The sequence below is a fragment of the Eleutherodactylus coqui genome, chromosome 2 (genome assembly GCF_035609145.1).
Source record: "Eleutherodactylus coqui strain aEleCoq1 chromosome 2, aEleCoq1.hap1, whole genome shotgun sequence".
NCBI classification, from domain to species: domain Eukaryota; kingdom Metazoa; phylum Chordata; class Amphibia; order Anura; family Eleutherodactylidae; genus Eleutherodactylus; species Eleutherodactylus coqui.
The window spans coordinates 135,284,042-135,310,373 of NC_089838.1; the positions used below are offsets into that span (position 1 = coordinate 135,284,042).

General features: G+C 44.5%; 1 protein-coding gene across 1 annotated transcript in view; it reads left to right on the forward strand.

The window, feature by feature from the left end:
• Window positions 1-4,967: 4,967 nt before the first annotated feature.
• Window positions 4,968-26,332, forward strand: part of NUP107 (nucleoporin 107) — a 75,205-nt gene continuing 53,840 nt past the window's right edge. Inside the window, exons 1-12 of the mRNA XM_066591610.1 lie at window positions 4,968-5,061; window positions 6,202-6,290; window positions 8,380-8,460; window positions 11,525-11,640; window positions 13,048-13,192; window positions 14,030-14,133; window positions 15,921-16,048; window positions 18,198-18,246; window positions 19,386-19,457; window positions 20,824-20,912; window positions 21,890-21,965; window positions 23,718-23,831. Of these exons, the coding sequence (XP_066447707.1) occupies window positions 5,054-5,061; window positions 6,202-6,290; window positions 8,380-8,460; window positions 11,525-11,640; window positions 13,048-13,192; window positions 14,030-14,133; window positions 15,921-16,048; window positions 18,198-18,246; window positions 19,386-19,457; window positions 20,824-20,912; window positions 21,890-21,965; window positions 23,718-23,831 (1,071 nt within the window). The 5' untranslated portion in view covers window positions 4,968-5,053. The remainder of the gene's footprint in view (window positions 5,062-6,201; window positions 6,291-8,379; window positions 8,461-11,524; window positions 11,641-13,047; window positions 13,193-14,029; window positions 14,134-15,920; window positions 16,049-18,197; window positions 18,247-19,385; window positions 19,458-20,823; window positions 20,913-21,889; window positions 21,966-23,717; window positions 23,832-26,332) is intronic.

Here is a 26,332-nt window from a genome sequence, read left to right on the forward strand (position 1 = left end):
GCAATACTGCTCTGTTCAACCACTAAAAACAGCTCTGTTCAACCACTGCAATACAGCTTGATTCAGCAACTGCAATAAAGCTCTATTCAACCAATGAAATACAGCTCTGTTCTCGCTACTGCTACATAGAGACAGAGCTCTCTCTGACAGAGGGAGTACTTCTACCTTGTCCAGATTTGAAACTTGTTGTTTGTAGTACTATAATAGATTATTATATACTGTAAGGGCTTAAAAAGATGGGCGTGTTTTAGCCCCATTATGTAGCTGTGAATATCATGGCCGCATAACGGGTCGAAATGAAACCATTTCAACGTATTCATTTCCACTATCAGGATTCCTGAACGTTTTTACTACACACTAGAAAAGATAGGACTTGCCCTATCTTTCTCACACGTAGTTAATACAGGACCTATCTTCACACTTTTTTTTCTCACTAGCACGGAGTTTAAATAGTCCAGTAAAAAAAACCTGGTTCATGCGCTAATATGTTCTGATGCGGCAAGCATATTAGCGCATGCACCCGAGTGTTCTTGCCCTGATTGTGCCCGACTGAACCTCTTGAGACCTTCGTCAGAGAGAACTCCATCCCTGTACAGTATTTACTACAATCCCTCTATCTGCATTGCTCACCACTACAAAGCGTATTAGAGCATGAACCAGGTAAAAAAAAATAATGTTACCGTTCAAATTTTGCGCTATTGCATGCCATTTAAAAAAAAAAAAGCAGCACGGTAGGTCCTGCTCTATCTATCTCGCACATGTCTATCGTGGAGCCCCAAGGTGTGGTCAGGGGAGCGGTTAGGGGTGTTGCTTATCACGACATAAAATTTTTACCTCCATCGTTATAAAAAGGACAGGGCCGTTTAAAATAAAAAACAGGGAGATATACTGGAGCACTGGATGGGCTATCGATATACATTATATTTTAAATTAATATGCTGCGGAATTAACCCCTTAGTAACGGGACTATAGTAAAACTACGTCCTGCTATCGCAGGACGTGTATGGAGGGAGGTAGCGGCGCTATCTCCCTCCATACAGCGCGGGCGTCAGCTGTTTATTACAGCTGACACACGCAGGCAATAGCCGCGCTCGGCCGTTCGCGGCTATTAACCCTTTAAATCCCCAGAACAGCGTTCGGGGGTCCCACACGGCCCCCCGGCGGTGAGATCAGGGGAGCCGTGCAGGTGTCATGGCAGCCGGGGGCCTAATGGATGGCCCCAGGGCTGCCTTAACAGACTGCCTATCAAGCCATCCACACAGGGTGGCTTGATAGACTGCCTGTTAAATTGCAGTATGACGTAATGCTATAGCATTACGTCATACTGCAGGAGCGATCAAAGCATCGCATGTTAAAGTCCCCTAGGGGGACTTCAAAGTAAAGTAAAAAAAAAATCAATAAATTTTTTTTTAATTGTTAAAAAAAAAAAGTCATAAAAGTTTCAATCACCCCCCTTTTGCCATATCTATTATTAAAAAATCTAAATCATAAAATAAAAATATGTATTTGATATCGCCGCGTCCGTAAAAGTCCGATCTATCAAAGTAGTGCACTATTTTTCCTGCACGGTGAACGTCGTCCGAAAAAAAAAAAGTAAAGAACGCCAGAAATACACTTTTTTAGTTACCCTGTCTCCCAGAAAAAACGCAATAAAAAGCGATCAAAAAGTCGTATGTATTCCAAATTGATACTATCGGAAACTACAGGACATCCCGCAAAAAATGAGCCCTTGCTCAACTATGTCGACGAAAAAATAAAAAAGGTATTGCGCACACAAAATAACCGCAGAAAGTAATTGAAAAAAATTAAATATCTTAAAAAAAAAAAAAATACAAGTACTACAGCAAAAAAAATACTATATAAGTTTGGTATCGTTTTAATTGTACTGACCCATAGAATAAAAATATCAGGTCATTTTTGTTGCAGTTTGTGCGCCGTAGAAACAGGACGCACCGAAAGATGGTGGAATGTCATTTTTTCTCTCCGCTTAGAATTTTTTAAAAGTTTTTCAGTACATTATATGGTACAATAAATAGTGCCATTGAAAAATACAACTCATCCCGCAAAAAAGAAGCCCTCATACAGCGACGTTGATGGATAAATAAAGGAGCTACGATTTTTTAAAAGGGAGTAGGAAAAAACAAAAATGGAAAAAAGCAAAAAAGCTCCGTCACTAAGGGGTTAAATCCCAACCCATATGTCAATATCCGCACGGGTTTTGTGCAGATTCTTTCTACAGCGTGTGGATGAGATTTTCAAAATCTTATCCACTCAACTACTACAGCTACTGTGAATTCCGCAGCAAATTCACCCCGTGTAATAATATTGACTCCCTATGCTGGTGGCCCCAGTAGTACTAGCATCCCCTATATTGGCCCCAGTAGTAATGGCGCCCCTATATTGGCCCCAGAAGTAATAACGGCCCGCATTGTGGCCCCAGTAGTAATAATGACCCCCACAGTGGCCTCATTAGTAATAGTGAGCCCCACAGTGGCCTCAGTAGTAATAGTTACCCTCACAGTAGCCTCAGTAGTAATAGCACCCCAATAATGGCCACACTAGTAATAATGACCCCCACCATTTCTCCAGTAATAATAGTGACCCCCACAATTGCACCAGTAGTAATAGTGATCCCCACAGTGGCCCCAGTAGTAATAGTGATCCCTACAGTAGCCTTAGTAGTTATAGTGTTCCCCACAGTGGCCTCAGTGGTAATAGTGACCCACACAGTGGCCTCAGTAGTATTAGTGTTCCCCACAATGGTCTCAGTAGTAATAGTGACCCCCACAGTAGCCTCAGTAGTAATAGCACCGGCACAGTGGCCCCAGTAGTAATAGTGACCTCCACAGTGGCCCAGTAGTAAGTGACCCCCACAGAGTCCCCAGTAGTATTAGTGACCCCCAGAGTGGCCTCAGTAGTAATAGTGCCCCCCACAGTGCCTTCAGTAGTAATAATGTCCCTCACAGTGGCCTCAGTGACCCCCACTGTGGGCTCTACAGCAATAGTGACCCCCACTGTAATAGCACCAGCACAGTGGCCCCAGTAGTAATAGTGACCCCCACAGTGGCCCCAGTAGTAATAGTGACCCCCACAGTGGCCTCAGTAGTGATAGTGACCCCCACTGTGGCCTCAGTAGTAATAGTGACTCCCACTGTAATAGCACCAGCACCGTGGCCCCACTAGTAATAGTGACCCCTACAGTGGCTTCAGTAGTAATAATGTCCCCCACAGTGGCTTCAGTAGTAATAGTGTCCCCCAAGGTGGACTCAGTGGTAATAGTGTCCCCCACAGTGGCCTCAGTAGTAATAGTGTCCCCCACAGTGGCCTCAGTGGTAATAGTGTCCCCCACAGTGGCCTTAGTGGTAATAGTGACCCCCACTGTGGCCTCAGAAGTAATAGTGACCCCACTGTGGCCTCAGTAGTAATAGTGACCCCAGTTATAATAATAACCGCACAGTAGCTCCAATAGTAACCTTAACCCCATGGTAGCCCCAGTAGTAATATTAACCCCACAGTAGCCCTAGTAGTAATATTAACCCCACAGTAGCTCCGGTAGTAATATTAACCCCACATTAACCCCAGTATTAATATTAACACCACATTAGACCCAATAGTAATATTAACCCACATTAGCCTCAGTAATAATATTAACCCCTTCAGTAATATTAGCTCCATAGTAGTCCCAGTAATAATACCTCCCCACAACTAATATACTTACCTCCTTGTAGTCAGCGCTGATGTTAATGTGTGAGCCCGGAACGTTTGCTCCCTTGTCCTGTCCTGCGGAACAAAGAAGGAGAGGACTTAGGGCAGGAGAATCCTGGGTGCTCATTGACGTCAAGAGTGTGTACCGGGCTCAGCGCCACTACGTTATTACGGGCCGGCGAGTTGCGGCATCCCGGACGGTAATCACTATCGTAGTAGGCATCCATCGGCACGTATGCCAGAAGGGGGGCTCTATGTGCCCCTCGGGCACACGTGCCATAGGTTCGCCACCGACCCTCGTCAGAGCCCCTGACTGTCACTCATAGAGCCCCAAGGGCTCTGCGGAGCACGGTTTGGGAAAATGCTGCTATAGCGGCCACTGAAATAACAGAGGTAAAATCATAAGGCATGATAAGCGAAGTGTCTAGTCATGTCCCCTAACAACACCCCCTTTTTGGTAGGGGTGCCCTACAATAAAAATTTTTTCCCAGAGGTACCCAAGGGCTGAAAACGGTGTCACATGGGCGCATGTGTATTTGCACAAGCATGAGCGCAGTAGTTTTGCCGAACACACTATGCTTTTTGCGTGCGCAGCAGCGTGTCTTATTGTATTTTTTCCGCGTGCAAGGCATGTGCATTTGCGTGCAGCAAAAAAATATGCATTGATTGAAATAGGTAATTACTCTAATGAGTTCCAGATGCGTTCTTTTTCCTGCACATTTACGCAGTGTTTCACGCATCTTCTGTATTTCCACATCCCCAATAACTTCTAGAGGGCTGTTTGGTGCGCAAATGTGCAGGAAAGTAGAGCATGCTGAGTTGTTTTTCGCATCTGAAACATGCAAGAAAAATCTGTGCATGTGAGCGAAGCCATTGAAATCAACGGGTTCTATTCTGTGTGTACTGCACGCGCAAATTTTGTGTGCCCAAATACGTGTGTGACACTAGCCTTACTACGCGGCCGCAGGGACGAGAGGGTGTATAGCAATAGCTTCTATTATGTTGTGGATTATGATACCGAACCCTGAGAGGACGTGAGCAGTATAGAGCATTACATGTCTGTGGTGATTCCAGCACATACTATGAAGGGCTGTTCACTACTAAGAGATTACAGGAAATACGGGAAGCCTGCAGTACGAGAACTATGGCGACGGACACAACACACAGCCTCCGCAGCTGTACAGTACTGGCATGGCCCTTAACAAAAATGGCGGCTCAATGCGAATTGCCCGGAAATTAGGCAGCTTCACATATGACGTTTTCCGGCCGCCTTGTCTGCCCACTGGTTGTCGGTGAGGGGAATGTCAGTAAGTGTGGAGCGGGAAGCCCATGTTTATGAGTAGGCATCATGGAAAGGTAAGACGGGGAACGGGCGGCCACATATTACTGTGCGGGGTCGGCGCACTGCAGGGCTGAGGGCGCATGGTGTGAGGGGAGCTGGAGCACGTGGGGCGGAGCTGCAGTGTATGTGCATACATATATATAACACACTCATGGTCATAGACCATATCTGCTGAGGTCCGACCCATTGATTGCCTCTCCAACGTGTTGTCCACCTTCGCACCCATTTTTGTATTGTAGGTATTTTTGCAAATAGCTCAGATTTGCAGTTGGTTTCATTAAACATCTGATGCCCTCTTGGCATCTGGAGCTGGCATGTGTAATCACTGCAATGCAAGGCTTATAAACAGTTTAGTTACACTTTTAAGGGGTATTCTGGGAATTAGAAGAAAAAAAACAAAAACTTTTTTATATATTTTTTTTCTTCTGTTGATTCCCGACAGACCCACCACTGCGATCAGTTGTTCCTGGGCTGCTGTCACTACCGTCAGCGCTTTCTTCTCCTTGTGCTGACCGCAGTGACAGTGGCCATGGGCGCCAGCAGGGATCCGAGCGGTGGGACCCTGCCGATTATCTATTGGTCATCAACAGAAAAAAAATGTCCTGGAATACCCCTTTAAGGATAGGCTATAAATGAGAGTCCCAGAGAACCCTGTTGGCCAGTCTCATGTAATATCATTGTGTGGCCGTTGGTTTGTACTGGGCTGCTCACACCTGCAATTTTTTTTTTTCACGCGTGTATTACTTCTGAAGAAAAATGGCAGCATGAATTATCTTGGCGCGCTTTACATGCCAAGATAGTGTATGGAGGTTGGCGGCAAACAGCGAGTATGTATGCCATTGCGTACTGCTCCGTGCTGGTGACCGGCCTTTAACTCCACCACCGCTGAAGTGGTGATGTGCCGTATGACATGTGGCCGCTATAGCTAATCACTAGTTATGTGCGATGCACACAGAAATGGCTTTTATGGACTATTGCTCTTGTGATGGTGCCTTATTGTGAGGCTCCTTGTAGTTTATGTCCCCCTCCTCTCCATGCTACATATTGAGCAGTTACTATAAATGTTGTCTGGTTTGACCTGTATACTTATAAAGGTATTATATTTTGATAGCTGCTCTATTAAATAACAGCCTTTTAATACTTTTCTTTCACAGAAGGGCACATGGGGCGGATATGTCCCCAGTTATTCGGGACGCTGAAATCTCCAGAACGGCTAGGCGCCACAGTTCTCATCCAAGATCCTGTATCCTTCAGTCATATATGTATATACATTGGAGACACTTATGTACCTGTAATACAGATGAGTGACTTGGCCCAGCAGGGTCTGCCCACCTCGGAGCATCATAGACCTCAGTGAAGCTCCAGATTCGGGTCTGTAGACCTGCGGTTGGGCCGGGGCACTTGTCTGTATTATAGGCGTATGAATATGCTTGTTTAAAACTGGCCTACGTTTGGCGTCTGTCGCCCATACTTCTGTGTGTTAGCATTTTTTAAAATGTGTATTAAAAATAGGAAAAGTTTACATAAGGGATGATGTCTTCTTGCTGTGTGTGTGTGTGTGTGTGTGTGTGTGTGTGTGTGTATATATATATGTGTTGTGTTGTGTTTTTTTTTTGGTTTTTTTTTTTTTATATTTTCCATTAAGTAAAAAAAAAACTGGTACAAAACAGCCTCAATGTTAACAAACTTCCTGAGTACGGTTTTAAATACTTGAAGGAGTGCTGTCTTTAGAATGAGGTGACTTGGAAGAGGTTTCTAATTTATAGGCTTCTCAAAGCCACTGCAGATATGGATTGATATGTTAAAAAAAAAAAAAATGTGGAAACTTTCTTGAAATCTTCTAAGGCCGCCTGCAGACGAGCGGGTCGAATCCGGCAGCGAGAATTCTCGCCGCGGGACCCGACCCGAGAGCCTGCAGGGACGAGCGCGTACTCACCCGCGCCTGGCGGCCCCGGCTCTTTCATGTGCCGGCTGCCGCGCAGCTGGCGCATGCGCAGACCGGAGCCGGTGGCCGGGTGAGTGCGAGCCCCGCACAAAAATAGGACATGCCGCGGTTTGTTTGCCGCGCGAGATTTTGCGCGGCCAAACCGCGGCCGTCTGCATAGGAGTGCGTATTGTAATGCACTCCTATGCAAACTTTCAGTGGCGGAAATCCCGCGGGAAATCCCGCCGCGGGATTTCCGCCCGTGTGCCGGCGGCCTAAGATAGAAGAAAAATCATGTCTGGGTAACTTAGACACGACTCATGTAGAGAAATTTAAAAAGGTTAACTTCAAATTTTCTGTCATCTTTTGACTTTTTTTTTTATTATTATTAAAAGGACACATCAACCAAAATTCACCACTGTAGTAAAGGTAAGGTGTTTTTTTTTTTTTTTTCTTGATAGAATCTCAAAATCACCTGGTTAAAGAGACCCTCTGGTTCTGGAGGAACAAAGATGGCTGAACCACTTCTCTAACTACCTACCTGATTCACGCTGTGCATATTATACATTGGTAGTCCACATGCTGTGATCTGACTGGCCAGTACTGCTCATGTGGACAGCACTAGTTAACCAATGCAGGTGCAGTGTCTTAGACTAAGGCCCAATGTTCACGGGCGGATTTGAACTGCAAAATATGCGGGGCGCACCCGCGTGGATGATTTGCAGTTCAGGCCACCCATAAGAAAAAATTGGCGTCCTCAACTGAATTAAAGCTTGGATTTGATTTTTGGACCTTTGCGTGTGGAAATCAAATTGCAGCATGCTCCATTTGTGACCTGCTGTAAACATGCAGGACTGCAGACTGTCAACAACGGGAGCGGGTGGACCATGCGGGGTTGCTTGACAGCAGGGAGTGGGGAGAGGTGAGAATGTGCTGGTTAGTAATCTTACTACATGGGGAATGGGGTTTTAACATGGAAAAAAAATAAAACAACCTCTTTAATTAAAAGTATTTAGAGTGAGGGTGCCTGTCCATGGGCGTAATTTCGCCGGCGGCGAATGACGCTGTCTGATGCTTACCATAGCATTGCTATGGAAAGTGCCAGCCCCCTGTCCACGAGCAGAGAATCATTGCGATTCTCCGCTTGCGGCGGGCAATTCACAGCATGCTGCGAATTGCTCCGATTCTACACAGTCAGCCTATCTATTAGATTAGGCTGACCGGTAGAGATGCATATGCGGCTCCTGCTCCTGGGCGGCGTCTCTCCGCCGCGGGATACCGCAACGCCCGTGGACAGGGGGCCTAATTCCAAAATGTGCTACATGCTAGCTTTAAAAAAGGAGGGTCGTGAACTCCAGTATAGACTGAGGTTAAAGGGTTAAGTATTTTTCCTGATGACTTGCCACAGCTCATGACAGCTGGAGTGGATCCAATCCAGTAAGGACCTCCATGGCTTCTAGGACTCCTGCATCTCTTCTCCGACAGAACAGTAAGTGTTTCTTTTAGTTAAGTATCATATAGGAAGGACTACAGTGAAAACTTGTAAAGTTTTTTTTTTTTTTTCTACTCAAATATGGACACTTGTGATCAGTTGTAGCAACGTTTTTAGAAGCGCTGGTTTATAGAACTGTGTATTGGAATAGCAGAGGAAAAAAAAAAAATACTTGGTTGACCTTGGTGTGTGATGTTTGGATAGAAGTCTCCTCACTCACCTTCTTGGTGCTCTCCTTAAAGGGGTGGTCTCGCGAAACCAAGTGGGGTTATACACTTCCGTATGGCCATATTAATGCACTTTGTAATGTACATTCTGCATTAAATATGAGCCATACAGAAGTTATTCCACTTACCTGCTCCGTTGCTAGCGTCCTCGTCTCCATGGTTCCGTCTAAATTCGCTGGCAGCTTGCTTTTTTAGACGCGCTTGCGCAGTCCGGTCTTCTCCATTCAGCACGAGCCGCTTCAGTGTGCTCCCCGCTACAGCTCTTCTGCGCATGCGCAGACGAGCTGTCACTGCTCGGGAGCGCGCTGAAGCGGCCATTCTGTACCTTCCTCTGTTAGAGGAAGGTGCAGAAACTGGAGCTGCCCAGCGGAGAAGCCCAGCCCAGCCCAGCAGCCCCGAGAAGCCTCCCAGGTAAGTGATGGGTCGGGGGGGGGGGCTGCCGCTGCGCCGGGGGGGGCTGTCGCTGCGCCGGGGGGGGGCTGCCGCTGTGATGGGGGAACTAGCGCTAGGCCGGGGGCGCTGTCGCTGCGATGGGGGGCTGTCGCTAGGCCGGGGGGGGCTGCCGCTGCGATGGGGGGGCTGTCGCTAGGCCGGGGGGGGCTGCCGCTAGGCCGGGGGAACTAGCGCTGGGCTCCGGAACCTAGCGCTGGGCTCCGGGGCCTTCACCTGGGCTGAGGGTCTAGCGCTGGGGAGCCGGGGGCTAGCGCCGGTTACCTGCTGCCTGGCGGTGGGCGTCTGGTCGGCGGCTGCGGGGCGTCTGGTCGGCGGCTGCGGGGCGTCCGGTTGCCATGGAGACACAGCTGGCGGCGTCTCGGGAGCGCGCACGTCGGGCTGCAGCGAGCGACTGGGAAAGAGCCGGCGGCCATCTTGAGGAAACTTTTATAAGTTGCTGAAACGGTAAGTACGAACCAGCTAGAAATGTCATTTACAGGGGTAATTAGTAATGTATGTTTAATGGGGGGGACTGGGCATAAAAAAAAATTAACTGCTTCCTCGAGACATCTCCTTTAAGGGCTCATGTTCACAGGCGGGTCGAATTCTGTATGCGGAATCTAACCCTGTTGGCGGCGTCCGCACGTACCTGTCATCTTCTTCCTTTTTCTGTACTGTGGATGGTCTGCGTGCCTCACTGTCGAATATGCGCAATGCAGACTTTTTTTTTTTAAATCTCCTGCTTTTCACGTGAACAGGCCACGGATCGGAGGGCTTCAATTGACTCCAATGAACACCGTCCATGTGGGAATCGCAGCAAAATAAAGCATGCTGCAATTTTAATTTTTTTTTATTCACGAGTTTAAACCGTAATTGAATCGTTTTACCATAGCATGCTAATAAAGGTTTATTGCTGTGGCATCTGGAGCAGAATACCTGCTCCAGGTTCTGCAGCAAAAATCCACTTGTGGACATGAGGCCTTAGGAGTGTTGTTATCCCTCCCGACCCATGTGTGGATAGTGTTCTGGTGTAGAACGCACCACGTACCGCGATCATTTCTCAGACGAGTTATTCTTGCTAAATCATCTGTAAGTCAAAGGGGTTTTCGCATTTTATAAAATGATGGCATATCACTAGCATATGCCATCACGTTATGTTCGGTGGGGGTCTGGTTTCTGGGACCCCCACCATCCTGGCAATAAAGAGGACATGGGGCTGGTTTAGTTCTGCATCCCCCTTCCCCATACAGCTCAGCTTCGTTTACGTGAATATGGCCAACTGCAGTACCCTGCGCCTCTGTGAGGGAAAAGTTCGAAGCGGATGCAGTGCCACATCTCCTCCATTCGTAGTATCAGTGGAAGTCCCAAAGGCCAGATTCCCATCCATCATAATGTGATGGCATAGCCTGGTGATATGCCATCACTTTATAGGTGGGAAAACCCCTTTTTATCGTACAGGGAACCAGTATTTGAAAGAGACACTCTGGCAAAAGCACACTTTTGCATCCTCTTCCCTGATTGCCTGTCACACTCTGGAGGTCTCCTTTTTGTATTGCAGTCACTTCCATGCAGTGCAGCCTCCTGTCTGATTCCTATCTGACACCAGCTTGATAGTGCGATTTTTATATTTTCAACTTCAAATCAATCTCATGATGCATTACCTAAAGGCTGAACCATTTCTGTATGCTGGGAGAAAGTTTAATTATCACAACCTTCTATATTCCCCTAAATAAGCTACAGAACATAAGTATACAGTCAGGCCGGCCTTATACTGGCGAGAAAATTGCACAAGATTTGTCTGTTGCGAGACACCTTCACCCATGTGAAGTGAGCCTCATGAGGATAAGCTGTGATGTCCTCTATTATAGCTGTGTGACAGGAGCCTATAACCATCATCCGTAAGTATGGCAGGAGTGCCTGTGGTAGTAAAAGCATCACACAGACTGTGAAATGGACTAGAAACTGAGTACATTTCCCAAGTAGATCTGAGCAAGGCAGAATTGAGCTCACAAGAACCCCTGAGGAAAATACTCCAGGGGTCTCAGACAGAAAGGAATAACTAACCAAGGTAACGCTAGCTCATATATATATATATATATATATATATATATTATATATATATATATATATATATATATATATATATATATATATATATATATATATATATATACATACACACTCTGCATAATGAATGAAGAAAAAATCACTGGACTGGCCCCTTAAACTCCAGCCAAACTATATTCAGTGCTCGGACACCTTTTTGCACCTCTGCCACAAAGACCTGAGATCCCCTTTCTTATATTAATAATATTTTCAATGAGCCTTCCACCACATTCATGAATTTTATTTTTTTTTATTCTTCTTCCCTATTTTAGATATTAAGGTTTTGTTTCTTGCAGTGACTCCCCAACCTTGGAATACAGCAAGACTGTCGGACGTGTCTGCGATTGTTGGTTCAGCCGGCAGATCCCCTCGTTTAGTGCAGACTCCCGGGCGCTTGCTAGACAATTCTGTAGTAAGTTGAACTCGTTCTTATTGTGATTTGCTATAATATTACAATGTGTCCCAAAACTGTAACTAGTATTTAGACAGACCCTGTTCACATTATGTTTGGAGACTTTCGTTGGACGTATGTGTCAGGAGGACTCCCAGCGTATACCCTAACCACGGTACTTGTCTGCGAAAGTCTCTTGTGTTTCCTTAATTGATCAGCTTTGCACATAGCCTTCCACAATATATATTTGGTGTTGGAGGAAGGACACCATAGGGCAGATCTGTGAGAGCTGTCTAAAAGAAAATCTGTGTTGCCTCTAACCCCTTAATGTTCCATGATGTACAGTTCGTCATGCTTTTTTGGGGTTTGTGTGGAGGAGGATCGGGGGTAAGAAACAGCCGGCACCCTCCCGCAACCACTCCGATCAGCAGCACTGCTGATCAGAGCAGTTAATCCTTCAAATGTCGCAATCAGTTCTGACAGTGGTATTTAACGACTCAGTCAATGTTTGGGGGTACTGAACGCCCCCACCCATGATGACATCATGATATTCCATGCAGTTGCCATGGCAGCCTGGGGTCCTGAAAGCCCCCAGGGCTGCCGTTGCAGAATGAACAACGAGCCATGCCTGTGGTGTGTCTTAATAGATTTACATTGTACCACTATCTGACAGTCATACTATGGCATTACATTTAACTGCAGGTACATTCAAACCTCCACAAATTCTTAATTTCTATTAAGACTAAAAAAAATAAAAATGTGAGAAGCAGTTTAAAAATTTTACTATTAAAAAAATAAAAGGTAGTAAGTTTTAAAACCTGCGCCTTTTGTCATATTTATAATCTAATTAAATATATTTTGTGTTGTTGCATCCATAAATGTCCAATCTATTAAAGTAACGCATTATTTACCCGTAAACGTTGCGGTAAATAACGTTGCTTCCTCTCTACATCTCAGCACCCAGACTAAGGCCTCTTTGAACAATTTGGAGCTGACCCCCCCTCATTCCCCACTTGTGTAACTAGAACTTTCCCATGCGGAGAAGCTTAAGTCACAGGCCTTCCCTGCGAACATAAGAAGCAAATGCTGACCCCCAAATATACAGGATGGGGGATGTAGAGAGGAGGCTGGGGATTGAGTTAGAGGTGGAAGCAGAACTACAGCTGGGGGAGAGATGGGGAAATGGGGGCTCCCAGTGCACCACCAAATCCAAGTATAAAGGAGATGAATCCTTGTGACCAAAGTGGTGCCTGTCTGATTAATATGTGGTTCTGACTACAGCTTTCAGCATTTGTTATGGAACCCCAAGATGGACTAGCACAGCATGTACAAAAACAGTGTAAATGCACCCCAAATTCTTCCTCCGTTTTTTTGAGAACTTGAGTGCTCTTTATTGCTGCTTTCCCACTATATATTTTTCTTCTGTAGCTGTCTAATCTGGATGATAGTGTGTACACAGCATCGTTTTCCCCTCAGCGCACTGGTGTTTTTACAACATTCGATAGTCCCAGCTTTTGTGAAGACATGACTCTCAGTGCAGTCATGATGAGAGAAGAGGATCCAGGAGAAGCTGGTAAGTAGCAAATGTATATTTGGACAACCTTCACACGATATATTGGCTACGTATTTAACATCTGTATTTATTATGGCATAACCAAGGGTGCATTGAAGGAACAAAAGTCTAAATCTTTAGGCCCAATGTCCACGGGCGCGTCGCATTCTGTGTAGGGAATCCAGCCCCACCCGCAGCCAGTGAGCCCTATTTACCCGTCTTACCCAGCAGCGGCGTCTGGGCAGATCCCTTCACTTCTGGGTTCTTTGTACTGCACATGGTTCTCACGGCTCAGTTTTCCTTTTTTTTTTTTTTTTTTTTTTAAATCTCCTGCTTTCCCGCGGGATCCAAGGCACATCTGCAGTGACAGCTGTGGATGTGCCACAGATCAGATTGCTTCCACTGACTACAGTGAAAGCCGTTCCTGCGGACCTGCAGGAAAATAAAGCATGCTGCGATTTGTTTTCCAGACCAAAAGATCCGCAAATCAAATTCGCATGCTTGAATTAATTTGCCAACACCCATGCTTCCCTTGGGCGGCTTGATTTGAGGGTGTCCCGTGCGGGTTCCGCAAATCAAACCTGTTCGTGGACATTGGGCCTTACTTTATGCATGATCTGTAATTGGATTTTTTTCTGTTTTTGTCTTAAGTAATTGGGTGCTAACTATCTAATCTGCGCTGTGTGATGGTTATTCTTAAATCAGTGGGAAAAAGGCTTCTTTAAGAATGCACTTTTTTTACAATGACCACTGCAATAATATGCAGAAGGTACAAAGTGCTGATAAAATGTATAGCATGTGGAAATCCAGAATGCAACACACTCACCTTTTACTACTTTTCTTCTTTATTGAATTCAGCAACAATGAGTCTGTATCAGGAATTCCTGAAGTCCTTTCAGAAGCTTCCCTCCAGTGCAGTTTTTGATCTTGTGGAAGAGTATGAAAATATGTGCAGTGAGCAGGTAAATGTATTATTGGGCAGTGATTATAAAAAAATACTTCTGTTTTGTGCTAAAAAAAAAAAAAAATTGTCAGCCTAGCATAGTAGAGCAATCCCAAGTTCTGGATTATAGATCATGTTCAAACTTTTTGCCGGGCTCATACGTTGTTTGTTTTGCTTTTTTCATTAGAATATTTTATAAAATATTGCAACACTTGTTAGTGATTAGCAAAAATGACATGTTACTAAAATGTAGTATTACACAATTTAGGCCTTATGTCCACGGGGAAAATCAGGCCTGCTACGGATTCTCCATGGAGAATCTGCAGCGGGTCCCTCCTGCCCCGCGGACATGAGCACTGAAAATAGGAATTTAAAAGAATTTACCCATCCGGAGCGGGCGGGGAAAGTCTTCTCTTCCTCACGGCCGGATCTTCTTTTTCGGCCGGCGGATGAACTCGTCACGCCGGCGGCACGTCGCCGACGTGCCGCGCGCATGCGCCGGGCACATCCGCCGAGCCGAAGCAAGAAAGATCCGGCCGTGAGGAAGAGAAAACCTTCCCCGCCCGCTCCGGATGAGTAAATTCTTTTAAATTCCTATTTTAGGTCTCCTGCGGATCCGGATGGCTTCCATAGGCTTCAATAGAAGCCTGCGGGAGCCGTCCCCGCGGGAGACCCGCACGAAAATGGAGCATGGTCCAGATTTTTTCATGCTCCTTTTTTTAAAAAAAATCACTTTTATTGACCATCCGCGGGTATTTATCTACCCCGCGGGTGGTCAATGCATCCCTATGGGGTGCGGATCCGCGGGCAGGAGAAGAGTTAAAATCTGCTGCGGATTTTAATTCTTCTTTTGCCCGTGGACATGAGCCCTTACATGCATCTCCAGTTAACCCAGCATGAATACTGCCAGTTTCAATCTGAGAAACACAGAATTCTTGGAACATCTCGAACTGTGGAGTGGGTCTCGCTGTTGAGACAGCCCCCAGCTGTTGGTGAGGGAGGCAGTTTGACAGGAGCGATGCAAAAGCTGCACAGGCTATTCTTTGGCTTCACTATTTCCTGGATAAGTGGGGTCTAGCTGCAAAGACCCTCACGTATCCCAAGAAAGGGGGCCTCTGCATAAATAGAGCAGAGGTTGCACATGGGATGCTGCATTCATTTCAGTGGGAACATGGAGATTGACGATCACTTGTATTCAGAATTTCCTGACTCTCCCACTTAGAAATAAATGGCGCAATTGTGCTCATGTGCGACCTCTTTGGGGAGGTGATGGGGAGACATGGAATGTTTTTGTGCGTTTTTGTTTTTGTTTTTGTTACTCTCCATAGATTTCTATGGTGGAGCGTGTGCACAGCAGTCTGAAAAGAGTCAGGTTTTCGAACTGTGCTTGGAATTCACCATTGGACGCTGCAGTAATGAGGGAGTGGGTGAATATAAAAAATACATCCCTTGGCTCCATGTCGCCTCCACAGACAAAGTTATGATTAAGTTTGTGGCTATACAGTGATGACAGGTTCCCTTTAAGACCACAACATTGCTACCAAATTTTAAAGAGTGATTTATGATAGACATTTGCGATAAATTCTAGTTTCTTAATGGACATTCTTGCCGTTTTATTGCTGTAGAAGGCTTTTTTTTTTTTTTTACCATATTTGAAAATGGTTGAGCTATATGGGAACTGGGAATACTTTAATTGCTAATTGGAGTAGGGCCATGTTCACAACTTATATGTTGTGCTCAGTAATTTGCATCAGTGTTAGTAACCAAAAATCAGTGTGTTTTACTTGTATATTTTTGTCTTCATAGGTAAATTTACTGAAAAAGATTGCTAATCGTGTCACTCCAGGGCAGCAAAAGTTTTCTAAGACTGCTGGTGTCTTATGGTTACTTCGACAAGAAATGGTAACTTGGAGGTTAATTGCATCTCTATACAGGTTTGTGCTGTTTTGCTAAAATTTGCAAGTATTTCACACATTATAATAGAATTTAAACGCCTTTCCTTTTTGGCAGAGCAGAAATGACACATTTTCCTCTGTGAGCAGTAGGACCGTAGTGTAAGAATTCAAGCTACATGCAATGTTGAGGTTTCTCAAACCTTTTTGTTCTTGGGCCTCTCCAGCCAATCCATGGTGATGCTGAGGCCTCACCAGCCAACAAATACTGATGTGTCCACACTTACCTCTTCCTGAATTTAGTTTAGGACTCCATTCTCTCACAAAACAAATTCAATATGTTACTGTGCCAATCTACAATTCGCATCGCAGCCTCTGGGTGCTCTTTTTATCGCAAAGTCGTGTTTTAGGATTTTTTTTGTTTGTTTTTCTCCCAAAGCTGGAAAAAAAATCTTATGCAATGCATCTTGGGATATGTGTAGCCAAGAAGAAAGAAAGAATGACGGCCCTCCCAGAATGCGGTTGCTCACAGCTTCTTCTGGAAACTGCTGTAGCTTTAAGTAGGAAGACCCTTGTCCTCTCCTCTCGCCCATGCTATGTGCCATGGCTCCAGATAAGTCCAGTATCTATAGAGGATTCCTGAACCAGCACCAACATCGGGGCCACAGTGAATGAGTTAATGGCTTCCTGCTCCATCATTGCATTCAACTTGATCTGCCTCCTGAGGGGGACGTGCCTTTGGAAGTGGGCACATCCAAACTTGTGCAAGGGATAGTTGAGAGGTACTCATGTGCCTCACCTGCCAGTAAGCTATGCCTCACACTTTCAGAAGGGCAGGTCTACAAGGCCAAAAGTATGTGAACTCCCAATCGTAATACATTCTTGTTGAACATCTTATTTGCAAACATTTCTAAAACTCTGGTGAATTGAGGAGTTTAGGTTATTTCAATATAGCTGCCTCCCAATCACAGCAGCAATAGCGATGTCCGGGGATAAAGGCTTGGGCTTTGTATTATATAGCTACCCTCCAGGCCTGGACAATGAAAGTCTGCCACACCAGCCTCTCTGACTACTTGTTGCAAACTGTACATTAATGTGCATCATTAGTCTAGGACATTACATGTGCTTTGATTAACTAGTGCTGCCCACGTGAGCAATGCAGGCCAATCAGAGAGGCATGTAGTGTCTAAGACCACCTGCACACGAATTGCTTTGCATTGCATAATCTGCAGTTGGTGTCTGCACCGTGGATGCACAGCTAATGGCATGCTATGGGAAATTGATTCTTCCTGCACACTTGCGGAAAACAATTGCGGTTCCTGTGAGTGTGGGAAAAATTGTAGTATGCTCTACTTCAGTGCGGTGTCTGCACGGACAGCTTCCGTTGAAGTCAATCAAAGCCGTCCGACCCACAGCCCATCCGCAATTGACATTGCGGAAAGGTCGCAGATTCCGGGTCATCGCCTAGGGACTGCACGGGCGAAATAAAACTTTTTAAAAAAAATCTGTATGGCAGGTGACTGGCGGCTCGCCACGACTATCCACAGTACAGATGAATAACAGAAGAGACAGGTACGCTCGGACGCTGGCTGCTGTCAGGCGCCCTTAGATTACTGATAAATACTTATGGTAGCTTTAACTTGTTTCCTTGATTTTAATTATTTTTCACATTGAAAGCATCTGGTTTTAAAGGGAACCTGTCATGTTCTCACAGCACCATTAACGCATGGTTTTGTTGGGTAAGTTGACGGTTAGCTGGGGGGTGAACTTTTTATACTCTCCCACAATGGAGCAATATACCCCTCTGATGTCTGTGGCACACAAAAATCTGTTTTCTTAGTCCCGTGCGTTTGCTCTTCTACTAATGTAGACTTCAGGTGAGAGCACCACTGGATCTTGGGGGTAGCAGAGTATAAAATATACATTTACCGGGCTCCCTGTCTTGTCCCCTAATGGCACCATGTCTTCGTTTATGAAGCTGTGGGAACGTGATGGGTTCCCTTGTTGTTTTCTGTTACTCTTATCTAATCCTGAAGAGTGTCCTGTCAAATGAAAATCTGCTTGCCTATTGAAGCTTCTCTGCAAATGTTTTTTTGTTCAGACCTAAAAGCCACCATCTCTTATGAAGTATCTTTCAAAAGTCGTACAGTTTATCGATTGTCAATTTTTTATTTTATTTTATTTTTTTCAGAGATCGGATACAGTCTGCATTAGAAGATGAAAACATGTTTGAGATTGTGGTAAGTTCTCTTATGTAGTAATAAAGAGCTATTCTCCTCTCCGTCCTGAGATCAGAATACCCTATGTATTTTGTGGCTGGGAGTCAGAAACAGCTGAGCAAGCTGCTGTATGCTGTTTTCTTAACCCTGATGGAAGTAAATTGGAGTTATAGAAATGATGCATCACAATAAGCTATGTGCTTTCTGTTTCTCCGGAATTATGTAACTGGCGTGGCTTAATGTGCTACGTCGTTTCCTTAACTCCAGTACATGTCTGTGATGAAACAGCATAGTGCAGTCTGCTCTGCTGACTCTATAACTCCTAGCCACAACGTACAGTGAGGATTTTCTTCAATTCCTTTTTCTTTTGCATTATTACTTTTGCTAATCCTAAAAAAAATTTATCAATATTTTTATATTTGGGCAATTTCCCAGTCTGCATGCTGTTGGGATGTGGTGTATATAAAAAATCAGCATCCAGTAATATCACATCAATTATCCTGCACTCTGGATGATGCTGAAAAAATTGTAATGGGAGGAGGGGGGGATTACATGGTGCCAGAACTTTTTTGCAAACCCGCCTTACAGCGAAAGATTGAATAAAAAAAATGACTAAAAATCGTATGTACCTCATAATTGTACCAATAAAACTATCTGTCCCCCAAAAATCAAAAGCTTGAAAATAGTTTCAGTCCATGCAGCCTCTGGTATCCCATCCTGGGTACAGATCGGAGGGGATGCAGCTAAGGACAGTGTAATGTTAGGCACCACCTCTCACCTAAGGCCCCATTCGCTTTATCTGCATGTGCTTTCTTGGAGAACTCCTCTTCCTGCCGTGTGTGTATATGAGATAGATAGATAGATAGATAGATAGATAGATAGATAGATAGATAGATAGATAGATAGATAGATAGATAGATAGATAGATAGATAGATAGATAGATAGATAGATAGATAGATAGATAGATAGATAGATAGATAGATAGATAGATAGATAGATAGATAGATAGATAGAGAGAGAGAGAGAGAGAGAGAGAAGGAAGTCGTTAAATGTATGGTTTTACAGGCCATTTTAGTTAAATGAACATGTACTGAATTTATGTAGATTTTACTTATAAATATGGAATAGTATTAACGTGTTTTTATATTCTCCTCTTCAGGCACCAAATGCCAGTGAAAAAATGATTGTGAACAAACTATTTGAGCGGGATTCGCTTGTAAGGCAGAGCCAGGTATGTTTGTGTCCTTCAAGGGATCAAATTGAGGGAACGAATAAGGATTTTATACGTTTCTTGGGGTATATTTATTTAGACCGGTAAATGAAATACTGTATAATACTTCTGTTTAGATAAGCCGATTTCTCGTTTGAACTATGTCAGAGATCGCTCAGGCAGCCTGTTTATACAGTCAGATGCATCGTCGGCTCATTCAAACAAGAAATCGTTCATTCGTTCACATTCGCAGTGTTGTAAGTGACCGAACGATAAGTGATCGGTATATGCTAACATAAAATGAACACCGAACAAACAGTGAATGATTTATCGTTTGATCATTGGCTTAGTCTAGAACTTAAATTGTGTAAGTCCAATAAATAAATTAAGAGGCACAAGCCTCTGAATGTTTGACTCCCCTGGTGGCACCTTTGTGCGCCAGATTGAAACCTACGCCAGTTGAGCACTGTCATTTGTTGCAATAGCTTGTTTGGATGTAAAACGACAGGATGTAAAACTGTCAGCAGGGAGACCTGGAGCCAGCAGCGGGGGACGAGCAGCATCAACATAAGAAAACGCATCCTGTAGGGGTGGGGGCAATGTACCATCCAGAACTGCTCCGCCTAGAACTGCCGTAAACTAGATTACCCACAACCATTTCATTTATAGGCGATAAGATGGCAACCTTATGGCCGTCGTTGTAGTCATGACCATAATTGCCTAGTTGAAGTTCGATGACTCTACCCCAGTGAATGATAAATGAGGGGGCTTGAGACTTGCCATGACTAGGTATGATTGGGGCAGAATTGCACAGTACCATAATTTCTCCTGATGAAGAGGGATAATGTGGTTGCTGTTTGCCATGATTGTATAGACATGGGAGGAGACCGTGAGAAGGATGAGTAGTCAAGGGATACCATGTCTGTATAAAAGTACTATCCCTCCACCCACGAAAGGGGGCCAATAATGCAGAGCACTCTTGCTATAGCTGCAAAATAATGAGATGCAGGGTGTTGCTGATGATTGATTACTCCCATAAAGGGGGATAATGTAGTAGATGATAGTAGTCATCATTGAGTAGTCATAAGGAATACAAAGACTCAGTCCTACCATTACTTCTCCCATAAAAGGGGTTAATGAGCTGTCGTCACTGACTGGTAATAAGCGATAGAGTCCTGAGAGATGGAGACATACCACACTAGCATTACTCCGATGGAAGGCGGTAATGGAAGAATTTACTGTTACCATAATTGGCTAGTCATTAGTGATCTGAAGTCTCTCCGTAATCCAATAAGCTCTCCTATGGAAGGGAGTAATGGGGCGGCATTTTGGAATTTTCTTTAGGTTCTAGTTATTGGTAATAAAACCCTTTTTTTCTTTTTTTTAGTTGGTAGTAGATTGGCTGGAAAGTATTGCCAAGGATGATGTTGGTGACTTTTCTGAGAACATTGAGTTTTATGCTAAAGCAGTATACTGGTAAGTAATGACTAAAAGTGGATGACCTCAGCACATTATTTTAGTAGTATATTACCTACTATGCTCTCCAGTCGGTAGATTCTATATTTTGTAGCCGTGTCTTGCTTGATGTTGCACTTGGCCTTATCACTGCACTTTAAGTCTTTGGATATTCGAAAGCCTACGTTCTTGGTCGCACTGTGCTGTTAAGTGACGTTGGCAGGGAGATCCGGAGCCGATGGCAGGGGATGAGTGGGGAAAGGCAAGTATCCGCTGCTTTATTTTACTGGTGAGAGACTTAACCCTTTCCAATCCAATTTGTATCCTAGTTTTCCTAGGGGGCTTACTCTTTTCTGCCGTTATACAACGGCGCTTTCTGCTGGCTAAAGCCAGTACTGCATGAGGTGACATGTTGGATAGGCTCTGACAAACATGTCACCTCATGCAGTACTGGCTTTAGCCAGCAGAGAAGCGCACGTTGTCTAACGGCAGAAAAGAGAAGCCCCCTAGAAACTTAGGACTTCAACATTGGATTGGAAAGGGTTAACAAAGCTCTGACAACCCCTGTAGCGTTATACCCATAGCTGATTGGCTGAAAGGCTGCATGTTTTTGAGACTCCTTTCTGCAGAAAAATTGATGTTGTTGCAGCTGGATGGCTTTGTAATAGTATGGAAGTTGTTTTTAAGCAGCGTCCTCCGGTGGATGGTAGTAGTTCTTCTCATAGATGCCTTGTGTTTTAGCACATCCATGCACTATGACCTCTGTAAATGTCACAGAACATGCCCAGAGCACTCTGCCATTGAAGTAACAGTTTGCTGGAATTGGCATGCTTGCCAATAACTTGCGCTGTTTTCAGTGAGGGCAGCATAAAGTACCTGACAGGTTCCCTTTAATAAAACGACTACATGAGAGAGTGGACCATTGCATCTGAACGTACTGTGCCTGGTAATGTGATGTAAATATCAGTAATGGTGCCTTTTCTCTTTCATGTCCCTAGGGAAAATACCTTACATACTCTGAAACAGAAAAGTTTCTTAGTACTGGGAAGCAAGCGACCATTGGTCACAGAACTGGTATGTACAAGCTGTAAAAAAGTGGCCATCAGCCAGCCCATTAACCGCTTTGTCCTCTGAGACATATATGTATGTCAGAGATGCTGGTTGTGTATGAAGTGGTCTTAAGAGCTGAGAGAACTGTTTCAAAATCCTGACATCAGAGCCGGCGCCAATTGTGGCCGTTTGATAGCTTACAAGTGTGGTCGGTGATGACTGTGGCATGTAGGTCCCTCTTCATCGGCCATGATCACCTGCTAAGGCCTGTGATTGCCTGTAGCAGCCTGTGATGTGCTGTAACAGGCTGACTGCAGCCTTTCAGTACAGATCTGGTACACAGTGAAGCTGCGGTGCTGGACATGCAGGGAGCTGAGAAACGCGACCATCTGCTCTTTTATTACTTTATGCCACAGGCGGCAAGATTTGAAGAAGAAAAAAACTCAGCAAACCCGTTTATATTTAAAAAAAAAAAAAAAAAAAGACTGTTCTGACCCTTAAAATGAACTGATCATGTTCTTTTCACTGCACCATGCATGCTGTAAAAGAATGAAACCCCAAAAATGGTGGACTTGAATATTTTTTTATTTTACCTCACTTAAAAACTTTTTGGTATATTGAGTAGTATTTTTAAAAAAATGAAACTTGTCCCACAAAAATAAATGCTCCTATAGCTAGGTCGATGGGAAAAAAAAAGTTGTTCAGTTTGAAATGCAGGGATGAAAAAAACTAAAATGAGAAAGTTTGGTCCTTCAAGGGGTTAATGGATGAAACCTGGCAGAGTACACAGCTAGTCCTGCTCATCTAAGGGCCTATTCACATTGGCGTCAGAGGTTTTGTTTGGAACCTCTGTTGCTAAACTCTGTTATATAGCAGGACGAAATAGCAGTACATGAAGCGCTATTTTATCCTGTAAAATGCCATACTGAAACTAAAAGGCCCCTTTATAGTCAATGGAGTCCGATTCGGTTCCGTTAGAACCCACTGGCCGAATGGAATAGTCATGTTTTCCCTCTCCCATAACAGAGCAGGAAAACGGAACCCATAGCGCTAGTGTGAAAGAACGCTAACTGAGCCAAGTCCAGCCGCTGCACACATCTCTGATAATGTATCAGTCTGGATACAATCTCCTGAACTCTCAGATCATGGTCTACACAGGATAGAAGTGTATCCACTCCTCTGCTGACGGCAGGACTAGCTATGTACCTGCTGTACATAAAGCCATGTTCTCATTCACTCAATGCAAACGAATATCTTGAAATTGATCCGCTTCATTTAAACTGAAATTCAGAAAACCGGAAGTTGACTATAAACCGCTCTATAAAATTCGCCATACGTGTACAGCTCTGTTTAGAAGTACTTCTTCATTCCACTTTACATGTAAGGAACTAAGGTTGTGCCGTTGGCATCTGGTGTCAGCTGTAATGTACTGCTAACACTATTGCACACCAGGTCAGAAATTATCCGCTTTAACAGCCGGTGTTTTTTTGTGAATACTTTTGAATAGCTTCGTTTAAACAATGCAATAGGCCGTTTTGAAAGAAGTATGGTGAAGGAAATGACTTTATGGTCTAAAACTGTTCTCTGCTGCTAGTTGCAGTTGGATGCCTCTGTCGCCCACTGTAAACAAGGCATCTGCTCATCTGTTGGCAAAACTGCGATGCTGTTTTTGGTCATCCTAGTTTTTTTTTTTTTAAGTAGTATTGTATATAGTATTTCACATTTGGTAATCAATTGCTTTTTAAAAAAAAATTATTTGTTTTAAATATGCTGTAGGATCCCGATGCCCCCATTAGACAGAAACTTCCCTTGGATGATCTTGATCGTGAAGATGACATCAGACTTCTGAAGTATCTCTTTACCTTGATCAGAGCTGGCATGACTGAAGAGGTAAAATATTCCTTGAATTTCAGTTGTATAAGTAGATCTTCTAATCAAACTTGAATTTGTGTCTTTTCACATGGTATGGTCGTATTTGGGTTTATTTCTGTGACTATCTCAAAATCTAGGCAAAGTTAGCGGTTCTGCAATTGTTGCTGTTTTGCTATGATTCTGTGGAAACTGTGGCAATAAACTGACTTGACTGCATTGCATGTAAACATACACTTTTTATAGCACACTAAGTAAAAAACTGGCAGGCACTTGAGGGTCGGGGCTAAGTGGTGGAGGGGGGTGAAAATTAAAGGAAGCCTGTAACATTGAAAATACAACTTATTGATTGCAGTCCCTGCTCTCTCTATGCATAGGAGTCCAGTTAGGTGGTACTATTAGTGACTGACAGCTATTTTTGTATGCATGCTAATAAGGGATAGACAATAACTGGCAAGACCACCCACTGGACTCCTAAACATAGAAAGAGCAGGGCTTTCAATCCATAAGTGATGGAGTTATACTGAATTCTTTCCCACAAAACTATATATATTCTGCTCAGCTCATCCTGCTCCAGATGATGCCAGTAAATTGGACAGCGTTTCCATACTGACAGGTTCCCCTTAACCCCTTGAGTTGCAAGCCCGGAAATTTTCCGGGAGGAGCTCTACTGCCCATAGCGATATAGCCCGGAAGATTTCCAGGCTTTGTTTCACTATGGGAGCTGCAGAGCACAATGCCACAAGCTGTGACATTGTGCTCTGCCTGCACAGACCCACACAGAGCAGTGCAGGACTTTGAAAAACAGAAGCAGGAAGATATTGCTGATCTGCCGGCAATCGCCCGCTTCTATTTTCTAAGTCCTGCACTGCTTTGTTTACAGGTTGCCATAGAGACCATCGGCTTGTCAGAAGCCAGTCCATGGTCTCTGTGGCAGGGAAAGCTGGTGCTTGGCTGTCAGAGGATAGCCAGGCACCAGCTCTACACAGCAGGGAATGGAGAAAACCTCCCCTCTCTGCTGTTAACTCTTTACATGCCGCGGTCTATGCCACTGCAGCATGTAAAGGGCTGACAGAGGGAGGGGGCTCCCTCTGTCAGCGACTAGCCAGGCACCTGCTCTTACACAGCGACTGCAGCATGTAAAGGGCTGTCACCATTGGACCCCCGGAATGTGATCAGGGGGTCCTGATGGGTCTCTGTGGAATTCCCCCAAAGAGACAAAAAAAGTAAAAGAAAAATTTTGTGGAAAATTTTTTTTTAAGGAGATTGGGAGAAAAAAAAAGATATTCTGCCGTTTGTTTGGATTTCATTTTTACGGCATTCAGCAAGCAGAATAAATAATGTGATAATATTATTCTGAGTCAACACGATTCCGGCAATACCAAGTTTATACAGTTGTTTTTTTTTTTTTGTTTTTTTATTTTTTTTATTTTGCTATTTTTGTACATTTCTTTTCTTAAAGGTTTGCTTTTGTGTCTCCACATTCCAAGAGCCATATCAATTTTATTTTCCCAGTGCCAGAGCTCTAGAAGGGCTTGTTTTTTGCAGGATGAACTCTAGTCTTCATTTATCTAATTTTTTGGAACATGTAAAATTTTGATCGCTTTTTATTCTTTGTTAATCTTGCCACTAGAAAAAAAAATCTAATTCTGGCATGTTTTTTTATTTTTATTTTTCACTGCATTCTCTGAGCAGTATAAATAATATTTCTCGCTCGTGTCATTGGGGGACACAGCAAAGACCGTGGGATATAGCTTCTGCCACTAGGAGGCGACACTAAGCACAAAAAAGTTAGCTCCGCCCTCTGGCTATATCCCTCCTGCCGACAGCAGGCTAATCAGTTTGTCATGCCAGCAGTTGGAATAGCCATGCAGGAACAGAGAGACAACAATAGTTAGTCATATGACACGTTAACAAAAAATTTCACTGTAATGAAAAACACGCAGCACCATGTGCGACTTACAGAATCCCGAGTCCGACCAGGACCACCACTGTGTCATATAAAGAAAGAGGGGTGGGTGCTGTGTCCCCCAATGACGAGACGAGAAAGATTTTACGGTGAGTAAAAAAATCCTCTTTTCTCGCTCGTGTCATTGGGGTACACAGCAAAGACCGTTTTTAGCTTAGTGTCTCGTAGGAAGACGGTTGTGCCCGTTAGGGCTGCTTTAAGGGCCAGGGTTAGACGGAGAGGCAGGACGCTCCCTATCAAACCCGAACGGAGAGGAGGGCGAACAACCTCGGGTTTGTCCAGGTTGCTTCTTGCCCGGCCCGCCTCAGAAGAAAAGGTGGCACATCCGGATCATATATATCTGCATGTGGCCCGCCAGCGAGAGCCCCCCCCATGTTTGGTGCAGAGGTCCGCATCCCTCTTCCCATGGGCAGGCGATGTTACAGGGGTAGGCTGCTGGAACTGGGGAGCCGCTTTTTCTTCCAGTAAGCACGCAGGAGGTAAGTATGCGCTTGCGACCTCCCCCCCCCCCCCCCCCCCCCCTCTCCCTCCCCCCCCCCCTCTCCCTCCCCCC